General features: G+C 42.0%; 1 protein-coding gene across 1 annotated transcript in view; it reads left to right on the top strand.

The window, feature by feature from the left end:
- Positions 1 to 18649, top strand: part of LOC308298119 (netrin receptor UNC5D-like) — a gene marked incomplete at both ends in the record, with an annotated part of 131846 nt that overhangs the window by 27147 nt on the left and 86050 nt on the right. The window contains one exon of the mRNA XM_080741676.1: positions 15343 to 15486. Coding sequence (XP_080597802.1) covers positions 15343 to 15486 — 144 coding nt within the window. The remainder of the gene's footprint in view (positions 1 to 15342; positions 15487 to 18649) is intronic.

Below are 18649 nucleotides of genomic sequence, written 5' to 3'. Positions count from 1 at the left end.
GGGGCCTTAATTATTTTATACTTTAGCTATTGAAAAATAGCAGATATACAAGCTCACAGCGCGGCACCGAGTGCCGTGCTGCGAGCTTGTAGATCTGCTATTTTTGAAAAGTTGTGAAAATGTGTGCAAATCTTTGAATATATGTATTTTTTAAGCGAACATTTGTAACTCAAATTTTGCTTCTGAGCGGAACTAAATATTTTGAGATGGGGGTCCGTGGCTGAATACATACCATTTTGGGGGTCCTGCACATGAAAAGGTTTGAGCTCCACTGACATCGAAACATAGGTTTTTAAAAAAAACCTTAGCAGGATTTGAAATATTCAAAGATTTTCATGATTTTTCAAAAATAGCAGCGCGGCACCGAGTGCCGCGCTGCGAGCTTGTATATCTGCTATTTTTCAATAGTTAAAGCACAGTGGCCCCACAGTGAACCTTGTACCCAGGGCCCAGAATTTGGTGCGACACCCCTGAACCCTACTCTGTTTCGTTGGAAAAACATCCAATCAGCAACGACCTCGCCTACGTCACAACTTGCTTCCTGAAATACGAGTCAACTGAATCATTTCCAGACTGTGATGCGGAGAGACGACCTCGCCTACGTCACAACTTGCTTCCTGAAATACGAGTCAACTGAATCATTTCCAGACTGTGATGCGGAGAGACGACCTCGCCTACGTCACAACTTGCTTCCTGAAATACGAGTCAACTGAATCATTTCCAGACTGTGATGCGGAGAGACAAAACAAATCGCGGAACGGAGAAAACAGGCTGTCACCCAGGCTATTAATATTGATGCCATCAGAGGGATCTCCATATGGGCATAATATGGGACAGAATTAATTTGCAAGTGTGGTTGCCGTGACGCGAGTCACACTTGAAAATACATTTTGTCTTGGCCATATTATATATGGAGCGTGACATGAGGCGTGACTGACTGACGCTCATGAGAGCTGCAGGTTTTCATAAAATTCCTTTGAAAAATGGCAGCTCTACAGCAGATCTGCAGCAGATCACACAATGTGTCACTCTTCTTTCTGTGAGCTTGTAGATCTACTATTTTCTATATATAGGCTATAGGACTGAGGTTGTTAATGTTACAAAGTAACTAGTACTAATAATTGTAGTGTAATAAAAGTTCAATATTTACTTCTGAGATCTAGTGGAGTAGAAATAAAAGTATTGGAAATTGGAAACACTCCAGAAAAGTTACAAAAAGAGGAGAGGAGAGGAGAGGAGAGGAGAGGAGAGGAGAGGAGAGGAGAGGAGAGGAGAGGAAAAAGGATACACAAAGAGGAACTGGCATAGAGACATATAGGATATCCATCCCCGCAGAGGTCTTTGATGAAGAGATAGTGTCAGAGGGAAAGTGAAGAGAAGAGGGGGAGAGCAGAAAGCAGGGCTTTTGACCACCCTGCTGATATGATGCTCTGACAGATCAAACCTGAAGGTTGAGGCCAATATGGCAGATTAAGATCTTGGCTATAAACGGGTATATATTACGTCACTGTCGGGCAGAAACCTTGTATCTCCAAGTTTCAAATGCGTTTCTTGATTAAAATCCTACTTCATCATACAAGTGTGTTGCACAAAAGTAGTGAAAATAGCCGATCTACAAGCACACAACGCCTCGCGGTGCGAGGCGTTGCGTGCTTGTAGATCGACTATTTTCACTATTTCAATTCGTCTTTAAAATAATAACCAAAAAAAGGACGGTTTTGGACTTACAAGGTTTCCACCCGACAACAGTGATATAGAGATTATGTGCCCCATCTTTCTGTATCGGGCTCAGGGGAGGCACGAGACATTACATTATTTTATCGATGACATAATTGTTCCATTACATAGGAAAAGTATTGAACAGACCTGTAGATATTCTCTCTCTCAATGTCAGAAACAATCCAACATAATAATAATAATAATAATAAAACTTTATTTGTATAGCACCTTTCATGACATGAAATGCAGCTCAAAGTGCTTTACAGAGCATAAAATGAAGCACACGTGCTTAACAGAGAAAAAGTAAATTAGAAATAAAAAATACATAAAAAAGAGATAAGTAAAATGATTACAATAAAGCAAGAAAAAATAAAGGCATAGAACATTGAAGAACAATTTCAGAGCCGTGCGGACGTCAATAGCAGCACAGGGATTAAAAAATTTAGCTAAAAGCAAGAGTAAAGAAATAGGTCTTGAGCTGTGCTTTAAAGCTATCCACCGAGGCTGCCTGTCTTAGGTGTAGTGGTAGTTTATTCCAAGCTGTCGGTCCATAGAAGCAGAAAGCTGCTTCACCATATTTTTTATATGTCATTGTTGGCACCTCAAGTAGGTCTGCACTAGAGGACCTGAGTGGGCGGGTTGGAACATATCTATGCAGGCAGTTATAGAGGTACGAAGGTGCCAGACCATTTAGAGCTTTATAAACAAGTAAAAGAATTTTAAAATCAATCCTAAAAACAACCGGGAGCCAGTGTAGCGACGCTAAAACTGGAGTAATATGTTCTCTTATCTTAGTTTTTGTTAAAACTCTGGCTGCTGCATTTTGAACAAGTTGTAATCTGTCAGTTGTTTTCTTTGGCAGACCAGAGAGAAGTGCGTTGCAGTAATCAAGCCGAGAGAAAACAAAAGCGTGGATCAGCGTTTTTGCATCGTTCAGCGACAGATAGGCTCTAATTCGCGCAATATTTCTAAGGTGAAAGAAGGCAATCTTCGTGACATGATTAATGTGTGTATTAAAATTTAATTCAGCATCAATGATCACCCCCAGGTTCTTAACAGAGGTGTTATTTTCTTTAGCCAGGTTACCAAGTCTATTTATTATTGATTCTCTCTGGGCAGTAGAACCTATTATGAGAACTTCTGTCTTAGGAATACAAACCCCCTCATCCTAATTATCAGGACTGGTGGACGTTATTAACCACTGAACCCCTGTAAACTCTCTTGCATGTGAATAGTGAAAATATCCCATGATTTTCGTAACCCATTGTTCACCCAGTGCCAATTGCCTAAGCTGTAATCCTGGGCGCTGCTCTCTCTCTGCCAACCTGGGGAAGCCCCGAACTGTGCTCATACTTCCTTCAATGCATGAGGAGTGAGCAGGCCGCTTCTCATCACCTGACATGGGGGATTTTCCCTGGTTGGACGTAGCGCATGGAAGGAACACGTTATTCCAACCAGTTCCTTTCCCCTCCATCAGGCACCACGGCTGACCAGGGGGAGGCAGCATAGAGATTACTGTATGTCTTTTGTGAGGGTACCGACTGTAAATACTTATTTATTGGGGTCTCCCATGGGTCTATACTCTCTTTTTCCACCTACACCAAATCTCTTTGTGGAAGATAGCCCAGAATAGGGTTTCATGCTAGTTTTCATGTTGTTAGCACAGTAGCCAGGGAACCGTTAAGGGGTTAATTGTCTTGCTCAATGACACATAGATCTGGCAAGCCGAGGGTCGAACCGGCGACCTTCCGATGCCCAGACAGCCTCTCAGCTACAGCCCCCTCCCCCACCATGAAAGTTACTCAGCAAAAACAAGTGTCTAGTAAACAGATTTGTTTTGCATAATCAAATTGACTAATTGGGCGAAGTGATGCAACGAAAGACTCAGCGTTTTAATGGGCAAACGATTCTCCCGCTTCTCCAGCCTGCACGGAGTAACGTGCATTGAGTGTGACCCTCGCAGCTGAGACCAGGACAGAAAAGAGCTCGCTGGGAGCGCCGTGATTCGTGTCCCACGTGTCTAGTAGGGCATTAACGACTTGTGATTTTTTTCTAGTCGACTCGACTCAGTAAAAAGTTGAGTTGAAGTCGACTTTATCGTTTGATGACGTCACATCACACACACGACCCCCCAATTATTTTGGGGTTCCCAAGATGATTAACTTAATGTGAACATTGTTTTCTCACTCAACTGTAAACAAACCAACATAAAGTTTAAGTATATACATTTCTAAAGTGACAATTGAAGGACTTTTTAATACCTCTAAAATGGCAAATTAAACATTGTCCAAATTGTCAAATATATTGAGGCAGAAATTGTGAAAATAGCCGATATGCGAGGCGTTGTGAGCCTGTAGATCTGCTATTTTCACAATAGAAAGTATTATTTTTATTTACGTTTTCAACTTCGACTTTCTCTGTTGACTTGTGTAATGAAGTCGACTGAGTCGACTTGTCGACTTTTTCGTTAATGCCCTAGTGTCTAGCAGCGTGTCACACTGTCAGTCAGTGCCTGGTAAAGTAAAGTTTGAATAACAAGCTTTTACTTGTAACAGACTGCTTCTACAATAGGGTATTGATACCTTTACTTAATATTTGAGCCAGTACGGCTGTCTGCCTCAACCAAATCACCACCATCCTCCTGACAATCTCCCCCTACCGTCACACTAAGTATGACAAGAAGAGACAGTATACAGTAGGTGATCTTTGCCAGGCTGCTTGGATCATATATTGACTGTAAACACTTATTCTAATTAAGTTGACTTGAGACCATTCTTCACCATACTGAAGTGAACATAGATTGTTACGTAACTTGTTTTGACAACAACTCTAATCTATTGTCTTTTCGAACTCTTCAAACTCGTGCTGCAGCGTACTCGTTTCGTTTAGTGGTCAAGAAGTCTTCTCCGAGTCTCTTCACTGTTGCTTTGTTGTGTGTCTACAGAGTTACAGCTCAATCTGCTTTGAACAGAACACGTTTTACTGTCCATCAAGGATTTATTCATCTCTCTTCATTGTTCTCTCTGTCATGAATAAAGATGAGAGGGTTTCACAGTGAATAAACCATTGTGGTTTAAATGATTGCATGCCTAAAGCCTTAGTCGTCGACTGTTTAGGCTTCATTAAAGCTGCCATCAAAACCCAGTTGTTTAAGCCATTAAAACCAGGAATGCATCTGTTATTTTAGCCATATATACAGTATATTGTGGAATCTGCCTTTATGATTGCACGCCTAAAAGCAAGCCCCCAGAACCACGGTAGAACATTGAAGTGGCCATCGCCAGGTGGTCAAACCTGGGATAGCAGTTAAAACGCTACTGTGCGTCAGCGTGTGCGTATGCTAATGCTACTGCGTGCCCTATAGTGCGCCTGCTCGGTTCTCAAGACTTCTGCATTTGGGCACTCAGCCTAAGCACCCAAATCAAGAAAAATGTGCAGCATTCTTCCGGACGCTTCAAACGCCACTGAGCAACTTCCATTGAAATGAATAGCTGGGGGCGAGGCGGGCTGTCCACCTTCGAGTTTATATAGACCGTTTTCCTGAGTGCACCCTTGTAGAGAGCGCCGCCGCCATTGCTGCGTTGTAAACAGCAGCCAGTGGTGGAGTAGAAGTGAAATTATTGAAGATGGGAAATACTGAAGTAAAATACAAGTACTCAAAATGTACACCACAACAATGGCGGCAGCGCCCTCTACAGGGGAGCACTCAGGAAAATGGTCTATAACTATGGCCTAAAAAGCCATAGTCCTCTACTAAAGGCTACATTAAAGCAGTCATCAAAATCCAGTAGTTAAAGAGTGTTTGTTGGTCTCCTGCCGATGAAGTTTTCCTTCAAATACAACATAATCAAAGTGTAATTAGTCTCAAATTAGATTAGTTATTATTAGATTACTTGGGGGGTGATACAAACACTGGAGATGATTTATGCACAAGACAGACAAACAGCCTTTTTTTTATCTCAAAGGAAATTCAATTGTCCTAATTATAAGTAATTTGTCATAGCAGCACCCCAGTAAAAAGAATCATACACACAGGGATGGAAAAAAATATGAATACAGACTAATTAGTAGGCTAACACTAATTAAAGGGGTATTTCACTTTCAAAAAAACTTTTGGTAATTTTATCATCTTATCAGGCTTTTATGAACACCCTGAACAGTTTTTAATTAGCTTGATTGAATATTTAGATATTTGATGTAAATTTTACCAGGCCCTCCAGGCCCAGGGCCTCTCCCCACACACACCAATTGTAACTTCAAACTTCATTTTAACCATGATAGATTCATTAAAAACACACATTATTTTTTTCTGGTGACTCATACTACCGTCCTAATATGTGAGCAGGCCGTGTTTTTTCGATAACATTTTTAATTTATTTTTTAATAATTATTTTTTTGTATTTCATTTTTTCAATTTTTCCAAATAATTATTAAAAATAAATGAAAAAGGTTATCGAAAAAACACGGCCTGCTCACGTATTAGGAAGGTAAAATGAGTCTCCAGAAAAAAATAATGGGTGTTTTTAATGAATCTATCATGGTTAAAATGGAGTTTGAAGTTACAATGGGTGTGTATGTGGAGAGAGGCCCTACCACTGCTCCCTGTTGAAAGTGGAATATCCATTTAAAGTAGAAAGCCCCAGACAGAAAGACACAGACTGCTTGCAGGAGGTGCAAGAAGCTCATATGTGCCTCACATGAAGTCTGCGTTTGTGAAGCATGTGCCTCCTAGTGTATATGTTACAGTCATTTTGGGTAACTCAGTGAGACTGTGGTAAGAGCGCTCGTTTTGTAGTTCACCACACACTAATCACCACCAGATGGCGACGCAGCCATTCAATAGTGAAGGCGCTGACGTCACTCGTTTGCGACTCTCTTTCTTTATTTACTAGCCTAGCCTAGCCTAGCTTAGCCTAGCCTAGCCTAGCCTAGCCTAGCCTAGCTTAGCCATTAGCTCCATTGTAGTCACTTGGACAGGGCGTTTATCGTGGGCTTGCCCAGGCCTTACGGCCTGGGCATAAATATAACGATTGCATTCACCACGGCTTCGTAACTCGCGCGGCCGGCTGGCCCGCTCTTCGCGGCCACTCGCGCCTGCGGCGCTCGGGGGCGAAGAGCAGGACCAAGGTCCGCTGGCCTTCGCGCCGCTTGCAATGTCGTGGACAATCGAGTGGCTCCGCCTGGAGGACGTTGTTGTGGCGACCGCTTGTTCCGCCCCGTGCGGCACGGCAAGCGCTCCGTTTCTCTATCTCACCGTTTCTCTATCTAACCGTGACATAGACATACAAGTGTACATTCATATTTGACGTTCATAATCATGTGTATTCACATGTTCACATGTGTGTTCAGCTCTTTCAGTGTTTAATGTAATATAGCAAAGCATAAATGCAAATATTTACCTATATATCATATGAATTGTTTGGAATTGAGACAAGGCCAATGCATGATGATGATTTGTTAAGTTAAATTTTATATTAGTATTGTTTTTTAAACCAAATATCCCCCGGGTCAAAATGACCTGTGAACAGAACAAAGGTGTAGTGAATCTGAACAGAACGTAAGGTTTAAGTAACGTGTTACCTGGTAGTTATAATGTGCTGTTCCACTGAGCTTATAATGCATTATGAACACTTATATAAATGCCATATAAGCACATTATAATTGATCATAATGTGTAAAGTGTTACCCCTTGGGGCACCCCACATTAGAGGGTGGCCACAGAATTCCCCTACATGAACATAGAAACATCTCTTTGAGAGCTAGGACTGGAACCAACTAAGTTGTACCTCTTCTTTTGAATATTAAAACAATATACAATTAATTACTGATGAATGAAAAAATAAATAAACTGGCTCTAATAACGGTGTGGCATCTACATGGATCGATATGGAGGGGTGGCAGCTTGCGCACATCGGTGTTGTCAGGAATGGATGGCAACCGGTTGTGTTGTGAGTGAGGTCAGACCAGAACTCTGCTCAGCATGTATAAGATTCGAAAATATTAATATTCCACTTCATTCCATCGAGGCCAGGGGATTAAGTTACCTTACTTAATGTTGTGTTAGTCAGAAAGAAGATAAATAGATTGTCCAGTCCCCTGCATCCATGTATAGATGCAGATTTCATGATGAACCGCCACTCCAGGAAGGAGTGTGGGCTAAATCTTCCCAGACCAAAGTCCGCTGTTCTAATTGTACATACTTCAGATCTCAATCAAGCCATGACGACCTCTACAGCCAAATGCCCATAAATGGACAGATCTCCTCAGAATCCTCCCAGCAAATCACCAGAATTGTAACCAGCCAGGAACAAGGAGACACAGATGAACCAAAATCTTACAGTCATCAAACGTTTACCAAGACTGTAACTCAACCAGGAGAAGTGAAGACTCATCAGCTGACTTATACTGGGAAGAAAACTCACATCTGCAAACAGTGTGACAAGAGTTTCAGTCAGTTAGGTGGGCTGAAGCTCCACCAGCGTATCCACACAGGAGAAAAACCTTTCCACTGTAAAGAGTGTGACAAGAGTTTCAGTCAGTTAGGTAACCTGAAGAGTCACCAGCATATCCACAATGGAGAAAAACCTTTTCACTGTAAAGAGTGTGACAAGAGTTTCAGTCGGTTAGATCACCTGAAGACACACCAGCGTATCCACACTGGAGAACAACCTTTCTATTGTAAACAGTGTGACAAGAGTTTCAATCAGTTGACTCACCTGAAGAGACACCTGACAATCCACACTGGAGAAAAACCTGTCATCTGTAAACAGTGTGACAAGAGTTTTAGTCGGTTAGATGAACTGAAGAGTCACCAGCGTATTCACACAGGAGAAAAACCTTTTCACTGTAAAGAGTGTGACAAGAGTTTCAGGCAGTTAGGTCACCTGAAAAGTCACCTGACACTCCACACTGGAGAAAAACCTTTCATCTGTAAACAGTGTGACAAGAGTTTTAGTCGGTTAGGGAGTGTACGTTATTTACCCACTAGGGGGTGCTGGTTGACAGGTGATATCTTTTTTTTTTTTTTCATGGTCCCCCCACAACCTTAAAATATTGTTTTGTGGTCCCCCCTGTGTGACTTGAGAAAAATGCATGACCCCCCTTCCCAATAAACATATACATATATATATATATATTAAGCTATCGTGCTAGTATTTTTAATTTATCGGACATCTGATAAAAAATACCGGACATAATAATTTGAATGCATGGATGACAAGCAGGTGCAAAAACGAATGTAAAGGAGTAGTAGGCTGTACAACAAACATACTACAGCTTCATCTTGCATAAGGAAATTAATTATATTGGACTATAATCGCACAGGCTGTGTTTGCACGCATACTGCATGTTTTCACAACAAGGTGTTTCTGCTGCATCATGTTTCAGGCCAACAACACATGTACAGAATAATGAGAAATAGTCTGAAAGTCGGGTCTGCGCAAATGTTTCATAAATTGATAGATTTATTTGGCCAGCAATTAATCAAATATATAGGCTACTCACTGGTATGGTCGAGTGGTCACGATGCTGCATATATCTCTGTTATGCAACTTTGAGAAGGTTGAAAGGGCTTTGGTGGTGATCTTGTACAGTTTCCATAACATCTCCCCATAAAGAACTTCAATCAAGTGTATAATGTTTGTTTTATATGGGTTGTTGTTAGTTGTCCTGCGTGCCTTCCATTGTGAGCTTGTAGATCTGCTATTTTTAAAATATCATTAAAGAACAGGACATTCTGCATAATGAGTACTTTTACTTTTGGGACTTTCATTTGACAATACTTAGGTACTTTTACTCAAGTACATTTTCTTTTTATTCTAGACTTGTAGTGGGGTTACAAAAACACTCCAAACTAAGATTGAGTAACTGATCTATTTTCCATGATATTCATCAAGCAACCAAGTCAACAAAGTGTGCATGAGTCTTTTCTCTCTCCTTCTGACTCCAATTCCCACTTCGCAGCAGAGAGAGAGAGAGAGAGAGAGAGAGAGAGAGAGAGAAAGAGAAAGAAAGAGAGAGAGAGAGAGAGAGAGAGAGAGAGAGAGAGAGAGAGAGAGAGAGAGAGAGAGAGAGAGAGACTACACCTTTCTTTCTAATGCTATATTCCTCTCTTGGTAACAAATATGGTGGTTGTTAGCCTATCCAGTCCAGCTGCTACGAGAAACTCCTGTGTGTGCACTGCACACTGTGCAGCGAACTTCGACAACACAGAGACGCACTGAGAGCAGCCAGGGGGAGGGGCCGAGGGATGTATTAGAACAACTGGAATGTACCAAGTCCATCAACTATGTAGGGGACAATGTATAGTTGAAACTGGGTATACTAACTTGATGATGTTATTTAGATAAAGAACAAACTAAGCATTTTTAATTACAAAATTCGACAAATTAAAGTTGCATGGCCCCCCTAAAGCCAAAATGAAAAAAATCATGATCCCCCCAAGATCTAAAAAAAATATTTGATGATCCCCCCCCGTTATGGACCATACCAACCGCGCGTTAAAATCGCACACTCCCTTAGCTGACGTGAAGAGTCACCAGCGTATCCACACTGGAGAAGAACCTTTTCACTGTAAACAGTGTTACAAGAGTTTCAGTCAGTTAAGGCACCTGAAGACACACCAGCGTATCCACACTTTGGAAAAACCTTTTTCACTGTAAACAAGAAATATGCAACGCATTGTGAGCTTGTAGATTTGCTACGTTCTTCTCTGTGTGTTCGTTCGGTCTATCGAGCCGTGTGTGTGTGTGTGTGTGTGTGTGGTAAAGTTTCGCAGATCCTGTTCGCACTGAACGACACAATTATTTGCACTAGATTGGACACAGAAAGCTGCTTATAGCGGAGCTGGCGTTAGCACACCACTCCAAAAAACACCATCTGTACAACAGAGGGGGGAAGAAAGTCTGTAGGCTGATAAATGCAGGTTGCCTGTTTTGTGCAGCCAGTGCAGCCCAGTGTGAAGTGAGCGGTGCTTTCCTTTTCTTTTTTTTTCTTTTTTTTTATCACACAATTTTTGTAACCCATTCTTTCACACACTGCCAATTGCTACGTGTAATCCTGGGCGATACTCTCGATACTCTCCCTCTGCCAACTTGGGGAGAGCAACGAACTGCGCTCATGCTTTCCTTCAATGCACAATAAGTCCAAGCCGCTTCTTTTCACCTGACAGGCGGAGTTTCCCCGGCTGGATGTAGCACGTGAAAGGAACTGGTGGGAATACTTAATAAAGTTTATTAAGTGCTGTCAAACGATGAAACTATATGGAATCTATGAAAAGGTTGTGGGGGTCCTTGCTTCATCTCTCTCTCTCAACTAAGGGGTCCTTGGCCTGAAAACGTTGAAGACCCCTGCCTTGAGCAAGTATGCAGGCCGGCTCTATTATTAGCTCAAATTTCAGCAAGAAACCAGGTTCAAATCCGGGGCAGAAGGGGAAAGTCACATATAGTCCATGGGCCAGACGAGTTGTCGGTATCAAAAAGGTGGCAAAGGTTACCATGCATTTTTGAAAAGCTCTATATCTGTAGATTATATTTTGGTAATATAACCCTTTCTTAGACACAGCTAAATTGGTGTTATCAGCCGCTAGAGTTGGTGTCCCATTAACTTTACATTACAGGGAAAAAAAGCAAAAAATTAATCTGCTTTAAGTAGCATAAGAGGGGTCAAACTAGGGGGTTTTCATGTTGCTGAATCCATTGCAAGCATTCGAAAAACATTCCTGGGGCTAAAACAGACCCCACAAAAGTGTTAAAAGTGATGACTCATCACTTTTCATCACTAAACCATAGTCTTGTGGGACAGTTTTTAGCTTTTTTTATGCAAAACAGATGCCTGCAATGGATTCAGCATCAAGAAAACCCCCTAGTTTGACCCCTCATATGCTACTTAAAGCAGATTCATTTTTTGCTTTTTTTTCCTGTAATGTAAAGTTAATGGGACAACAAATCTATAGGCTGATAACACCAATTTAGCTGTGTCTAAGAAAGGGTTATCATACCAAAATATAATCTACAGATATAGAGCTTTTCAAAAATGCATGGTAACCTTTGCCACCTTTTTGATACCGACAACTCGTCTGGCCCATGGACTAATAGTGCTGCTCTAATGTCTGACCTGGCCATCTGTGCCTGATCAGGTTTGCATAATGTATGAACCATTAGTAGTTAAAAATAAAGAGGCATGCAGCAAGTATGGATATCCTGTCATTGGCGAAAGGGCCATATAAATAGACATGACCACTTAAACCCTATATATGGAGTTGACCCAAAACCCCCAGGGCTCTATACCTCATTGTTTAATAATAATAATAATCTCACATTTATAATATAGCACTTTTCTGAGTACCCTAAGATGCTTCTTTACATGGGGAGACCAGGGAGGAGGAAACAACAAAAGAAAAACAACTTTATTAAGGAAAAATTTGGCTAAATAAATAAGAAAAGCCTAAGACTAAAGCTGCACACTGCTGCGTTTTCTCGTTGCGAAATGTGTTTTTTAGGGCAAGTAGAGAGAGAGAGAGAGAGCTGAGAGAGAGAGAGAGAGAGAGAGAGAGAGTAAGAGAGAGAGAGCGAGCAAGGGACACAGTGGTCCGAAAATAAACAAGAAACAGGTGGCAGTGTGCAAACGTGATTGACATAACGTGAGGTTGATTTCTTTATTTACATGCTCCGAAATTCGCTCCTATATTTGGCCGAAAAAACGCAGCTGTGCAACGACCTCAAGGCCGTTTTAGACGGGGGACTAAATGACGCGTGCGCTTTCACTTGGATCAGAGGGGATCGCGCCGCGAGCAAACACACGTAGCGGGAGGGGAAAAAGGAAAAGGCGACCACCATCCAGCACTTGCCGCCATGCTGTTGGTGCCTATTGAGATCGGCAGATTTCACCCAGGTTTTTTCATCTCACTCACTCCACGCAGTCTACTGTCTTCACACATTTAGAACATTGGCATACACAAAGCATAAACATTAACCGAAAGTATGTAAGCTTCTTACTATTGACCATTTGGAATACAAGACCTTAAAGGAGTTAGTGTAGTTCACCCGCAAAATTACATGTTTTCTATTGATTAGTCACGCCATGGAGACTTGAGTTCAATCATATTTATTTGTATTTGTCGCATTCCTAAGACAAAAATGACATTACAATAAATTTAGCCCCATTGATTCCGGATGGGGACCCAAATGCATGGCAAGCCAAGCTCAATATGCAACAACGGTATGTACATGGAGAGGATTGTAACCACTACATTAATCATGACAAATACCCTTTATATGTGAAGCTGATTGGTCAACAAATCAATCAATCAATCAATCAATCAATCAAGGCATTGTGTTATTTCCTCACAGAGCAGATTGCTGTTCTCAATAACAGACCGGTTGTTCTGCCTGTTCATGTTGCTATACGGGATCAGTAAGCCACATGAAATCATTTCTAAATCATGTGTCAAATTATTGATTCAATCTGTAAGCAGCAGGGTAATAAGGGGGATAATGTCCTCTGAGCTCGTCATTATTGGAAAATAAATAAAGCCCTTCTAGTTTAATCCGTTTACACCGGGAACTCATTATTACGTATTATTTCTTTAACCATTATTTTATGCTTTAACTATAAAGAATAGCAGATAATGCGGCACCGAGTGCCACACAAGAAAATGTGTGCGCGTCTTTGAATATTTTGACCCAATTGATTCTATCAATGTCTTCTAAATCAGTGGTTCTCACACCTTTTCATGTCAATGGACTCCCAAAATTACATTTATTTGGCCACGGACCCCCATCTCAAAATATGTTGTTCCAGGGACCCCCCTAGAAGCAAATATTTGAGTTACAAATTAATGTTCACTTTAAAAAAAAAGATATATTCAAAGATTTGCAAAGAATTTCACGATTTTTCAAAAATAGCAGCGAGCTTGCAGATCTGCTATTTTGTTGTAGTTAAAGCATAAAACAATGTTTAAATTGGTTCCAGGTCTTAATGCGTTAAAGCATGACCTTCATGGTGCTGTGTATCATCTAACAATGACGCTGTGCCTCAAGGGGCGTCCACACAAACAAACATCTCTATAAATATGACAATTAACTGATACGGCTCTAACAATTATAACCATAAGCCACAGCGGGGGAACGATATTGCTGGGATCACTTTCGCAAACAATTTAATGAACACTGACAGTCATGCTCCATCTCAATGTACAGGGTGATATTATTGTATCACACATAACTGAGGGTCAACATGTTGACAGAAGGTTATGGTTCATCAGTGAGGAGGATCACATCATTATCGTTAGAGTTATCTGGTGTGGAGTGGACGGCCTGTTAGTCTCGTGTAGCCAGACAACTATTCCACAATCTCCGAATGCTAAATATCGTCTGGAACTACACCTCCTGAAATGATCAAATATATTATATATTAAAATGTAATTTCTGATAAGCACCAATATGTATGCTTACTGCTTAGATGTTTTTATTTTATTTTATTTATATTAGGATAAATGTGTGCAACTGTAAAAACGAAACAGAAGTGGGGAGGAGGCTTCACATCCGCTTTATCGCGTCTCATGATCAGAACTTCAGTCTCCCAGGCTATTGTCTGTTTTTACTGTATCTATTGTCTGTTTTTACTGTATGAATTATTGTGTGGACCCCAGGAAGACTAGCGGCTTGTGGAAGCTAATGGGGATCCTAGTAAAGAATAAAGAAGAATAAAGAATAAAGACTGTATGACGGAAGCATTTGGAAATTGATGATATTGCCGTCAAACAAGTCCATGAACTATGAAATCTATGAAAGAGTTTAATCTGCAACACGATTTTATACAACGTGTATGTGTATGGTCCCTGACTCCCTGCTGTATCTCTTTCTCTCAGCTAAGGGGTCATTGGCCTGTAAAATGTTGCTGTAAACTCATCACATGATGCAGAATACCAACTCAGTAGCTTTGTGGTCACAGCGTCCGCCCTGAGAATGGGTGGTTGGGGTTTGAACCCCGGTCGGGTCATACCAAAGACTAGGCAAGGCTAGCCTGGAAAGCCAGCCTCATACTGTGCATTTGCTCACTCGGTTCCTTCCCACAATATGTCTGGACTTTAGGCTAAAGGCAGCTTGAAAAGTGGGCAGGAGTACTTGCCTTGACAGACAGACTCCTCTAACCAATCAGCGTAGCAAAACATCTGTCACCACAGTGTAGCCAGTTCGGAAGAACGGCAAACAAACATGTCTTTTCGGCCGATGAGCTCCGCTAGCGCATACCCCTGTTCCTTTTTAATTGTTGTAATTGATTCCAACTCTGAAATAACTTTACTTATTGCTTGTTTTATCGTTTCAGCGTTAACTGTTACATTGAAAATGAAAATGCCGCAGCATGCATCTACGTCACCATCTACACATGGACCAATCAGGGGAAGCTTTTCACTTGTTGTGCGAGACAGCAGTTGAAACACAGCCACTGATTGGCCTGATCATTTTCTGATTTCTCATACTCCAGGTATCATAACAAGAAAAGAAGAAGATAAGACCAGACCTGATACTGGGGAAGGAATGAGTGACTGCACGTATCAGGGCTGGCTTGCCAGGCTACGGCAAGGCTTACTTACTTATGCTATGTATGTCTGTGTGACTGCAGGGCTGAAGGTGCGTGAGGTGATGATCAACGTGTCGCGGCAGCAGGTGGAGGACTTCCACGGCCCAGAGGACTACTGGTGTCTGTGCGTGGCCTGGAGCCACCTGGGCACCTCCAAGAGCCGCAAGGCCAGCGTCCGCATCGCCTGTGAGTCTCCCTGCATGCTGCATGCCACTGATGGACTCAGGGACGTGCTGGGCCCCTGATTCAGCCCGGGAAAAAGAGTTGTAGAGGCCCTCATTGCGTGCTATAGAGAGAGATCTCTCTCTATAGCGCTGCTGCCATGACAAGTGACAAGCCAGTGGGCCAATTATATGAGTTATTATATTTCGTCATTGTCGGTTGGAAACCTTGTATGTCCAAAACCATTTTAAAAATGATTTAAACTAGTGAAAACAGCCGATCTACAAGCACACAACCTCGCGAGGCGTTGTGTGCTTGTAGATCTGCTGTTTTCTCTACTTTTGTGCGACAGCCTTGTATGATGAAGCAGCAGCTTTGCAAAAAAAAATTACAAATTTGAAACTTGGAGATTTCTGCCTGACAGTGACGATTTACTTAGTTGGCCACCCAGCCTCCAAAATGGCCAACATTTTATTTTTTTCCTAATGGCCGGCCTGGACCGGCCGGGAATGAACCGGCCGTTCGGGAGTTGTCCCGCTTTTCCCAATGGCCAGCACGTCCCTGGATGGACTGCTGATGGAACTAAGCCCTTTTACAACCCTCACTAGTGTGCAGGGACATGCTGGGCCCCTGATTCAGCCTGGGAAAAAAGAGTTGGAGAGGCCCTCATTGCGCGCTATAGAGAGAGATCTCTCTCTATAGCGACAAGCCAGTGGGCCAATTATTGTACATTGAGTTATATTTCGTCGTTGTCGGGTGGAAACCTTGTATGTCCAAAACCGCTTGTTTTGTATTTATCATTTAAAAAATGATTTAAACATGTGAAAACAGCCGATCTACAAGCACACAATGCCTCGCACCGTGAGGCGTTGTGTGCTTTCTCTCTCTCTCTCTCTCTCTCTTTTTGCTTGGTTTTAGACATAACTCGGTAACGGAACGCGACGCAGCTGTGAAAAATACTATGCCTACACCTAAACCTAACCCTAACCCATGCGCGCAGGGGGTAGGGGGGGACGGGGGGGGATTAACACCTCCACTTTTTTTGGGTGGGGGGGATATCCCCTCCAGTGTTCAGGACCTCTTTAAATTTTTAAAATCGCTTCATAATTGCCCGATCTATGAGGAATCAATCTGCAGTTTTGCTTTGCTTCATATAGATGCGTGATCGCTGATCGCGATGCGTCATGCCAATTTAGCCAAATAAGAAAAGAAAAAAAGCTCTCGAAGCACTATAGGCTATACATGGCATGTTGACAGCTTTTAGGTCTAAATATGTTTTTTTCGGACACACACATGTACAGTAGGCCTATGTGCTACAGTTCAAGGACATGCAGCAGCCGTCTGGCTGCCATCACCTAGGCGCTGAATTAAGTAATTAAACAGCCCTATTCTTTTACATCTCTGTCATTTTTGGTCTAATTTTACAAATGTAAATTTCTAAATAATAAATGAAATGTATTCATTATTACTGTACTCAATATCAAACTAAATCAGGTGGGATATGTTTTATTTCGTTTAATTAGGCTACTGGTTCCATCAGATTCCCTTTTTTTTTGGCAGGAGGCCGCCGTTCCGTAGCCTATTAATTAATAGGCCACTATGCGTCCATTGTTCACTCAACAAGGCCAGCCTATGTCACACTGACACGCTGGCATGAGATGAGAGAGACAAATAGATATGTGGGCGTGACAAAAAAAAGTATTATATTAATATAGCCTTCTCTCTCTCTCTCTCTCTCTCTCTCTTTCTCGCCTTTTTTTCTCTATACGCAAACAATGTCGGTTCTAATAAAACAGACCTTATTGAGTGTGAGATATTTACAAGCATGATATCACTGTGATATGTGAATAAGCATTAGCCCCCCCATCCTCTGGTTTTATGCCAGTTAAATGGAATGACGGACAAGCTTCTGATTGGTGAATGTACCTACAGCGGTCATGCCATCGGTTTCCTCACACGTTTCCATGAAAACACACCCATGAATAATTTTTCACGTGGTGAGTGCACAATTACGATCATCGCAAATCACATAATCAGCTGCTGAGCGTTATTCATGCGTCAAACGCGATCGTCGGCAGTCGGTATCTCCTTAGCACGGGCGTTAATTACCGCCTTCTTAATTGGGCCCTGAGTAGTTCTCATTTCAAGGCGTATTACTGCCCTCTAGAGGCACAGTCCCACCAGTGCAGTGCAGTCAGCTCAGCTCAGCTGTTCTGAATGAGTTTAATTAATGCAACGCGATAGTGACAAGCAGGCAGGCAGTGGCAGAAGGAGACCGTCATTGCAGGTGCTGGACCTGCTGCTGGTGTGTGTAGGCTAGTCTCACATCATTCTCAGTCAAAAAACCAAAAAACGATAACGTCGTTCTTTAAATCAAGCAACAATGTAAGTACCTTTGAACAGATGCATAATGGAAATGCAATTTCGTTTGTCAACACATTTTAAGTTACGTTTCCTCTTGTTACTGTGGGGGGGATACAGTAACAAGAAAAAAAATGCCTTGAAATCTGTGTAAAACAACTGTGTAATTCAGCTCAAGTGGAGGGGATATGTCCCCCCCTCCTCGGGGCAAAAGTGGGGGGGATACCCCAAAATTTTTCGCGCGCGCTATGCGCGCGCACATACCTCCCAGATGTGTCCCCTTCACTTTTAAAATGCCTCCTGCGCCCCTGCCCTAACCCAAACCCTAACCTTAACCTCAGTAAAACTATGGCTAAACCTAATACTAAAAATAAATATCGGAGCGGCGCCTCCATCTCAGTAGCGTCCTCAGTAAGACCGCATGGCTAGAATTCCCAACCCTGTGGTCTCGAATCCCAGCGTGACTTATTTTTTTTCCCCTTGTGTTTTGGCGCATGAGCATTGCAATGACAAGACCAAGGCTGATATCGGGTCTTCCCAGCTCCTGGCAGCTGGTAGTTAGACTCCTGAGCCTAAGGCATGACAGTATTGATAACAGTCCCATCCCAAGGATATGATAATGCATATATCAGGTGCCTGCTTGTGCTTGTAGATCGGCTGTTTTCACTAGTTTAAATCATTTTAAAAATGATAAATACAAAACAAACGGTTTTGGACATACAAGGTTTCCACCCGACAACGACGATATACTGTATCATTGCATTACATTATATTCTATAAACAAATCCATTGTTCTTTCCGTGGTGTGTGTGTGTGTGTGTGTGTG

The sequence above is a fragment of the Nannobrachium achirus genome, assembly GCF_963921795.1.
Source record: "Nannobrachium achirus genome assembly, chromosome: 14".
Taxonomy (NCBI): Eukaryota; Metazoa; Chordata; class Actinopteri; order Myctophiformes; family Myctophidae; genus Nannobrachium; species Nannobrachium achirus.
Note: the sequence above shows the minus strand (reverse complement) of the source record. Positions and strands in the feature narration are given on the sequence as shown.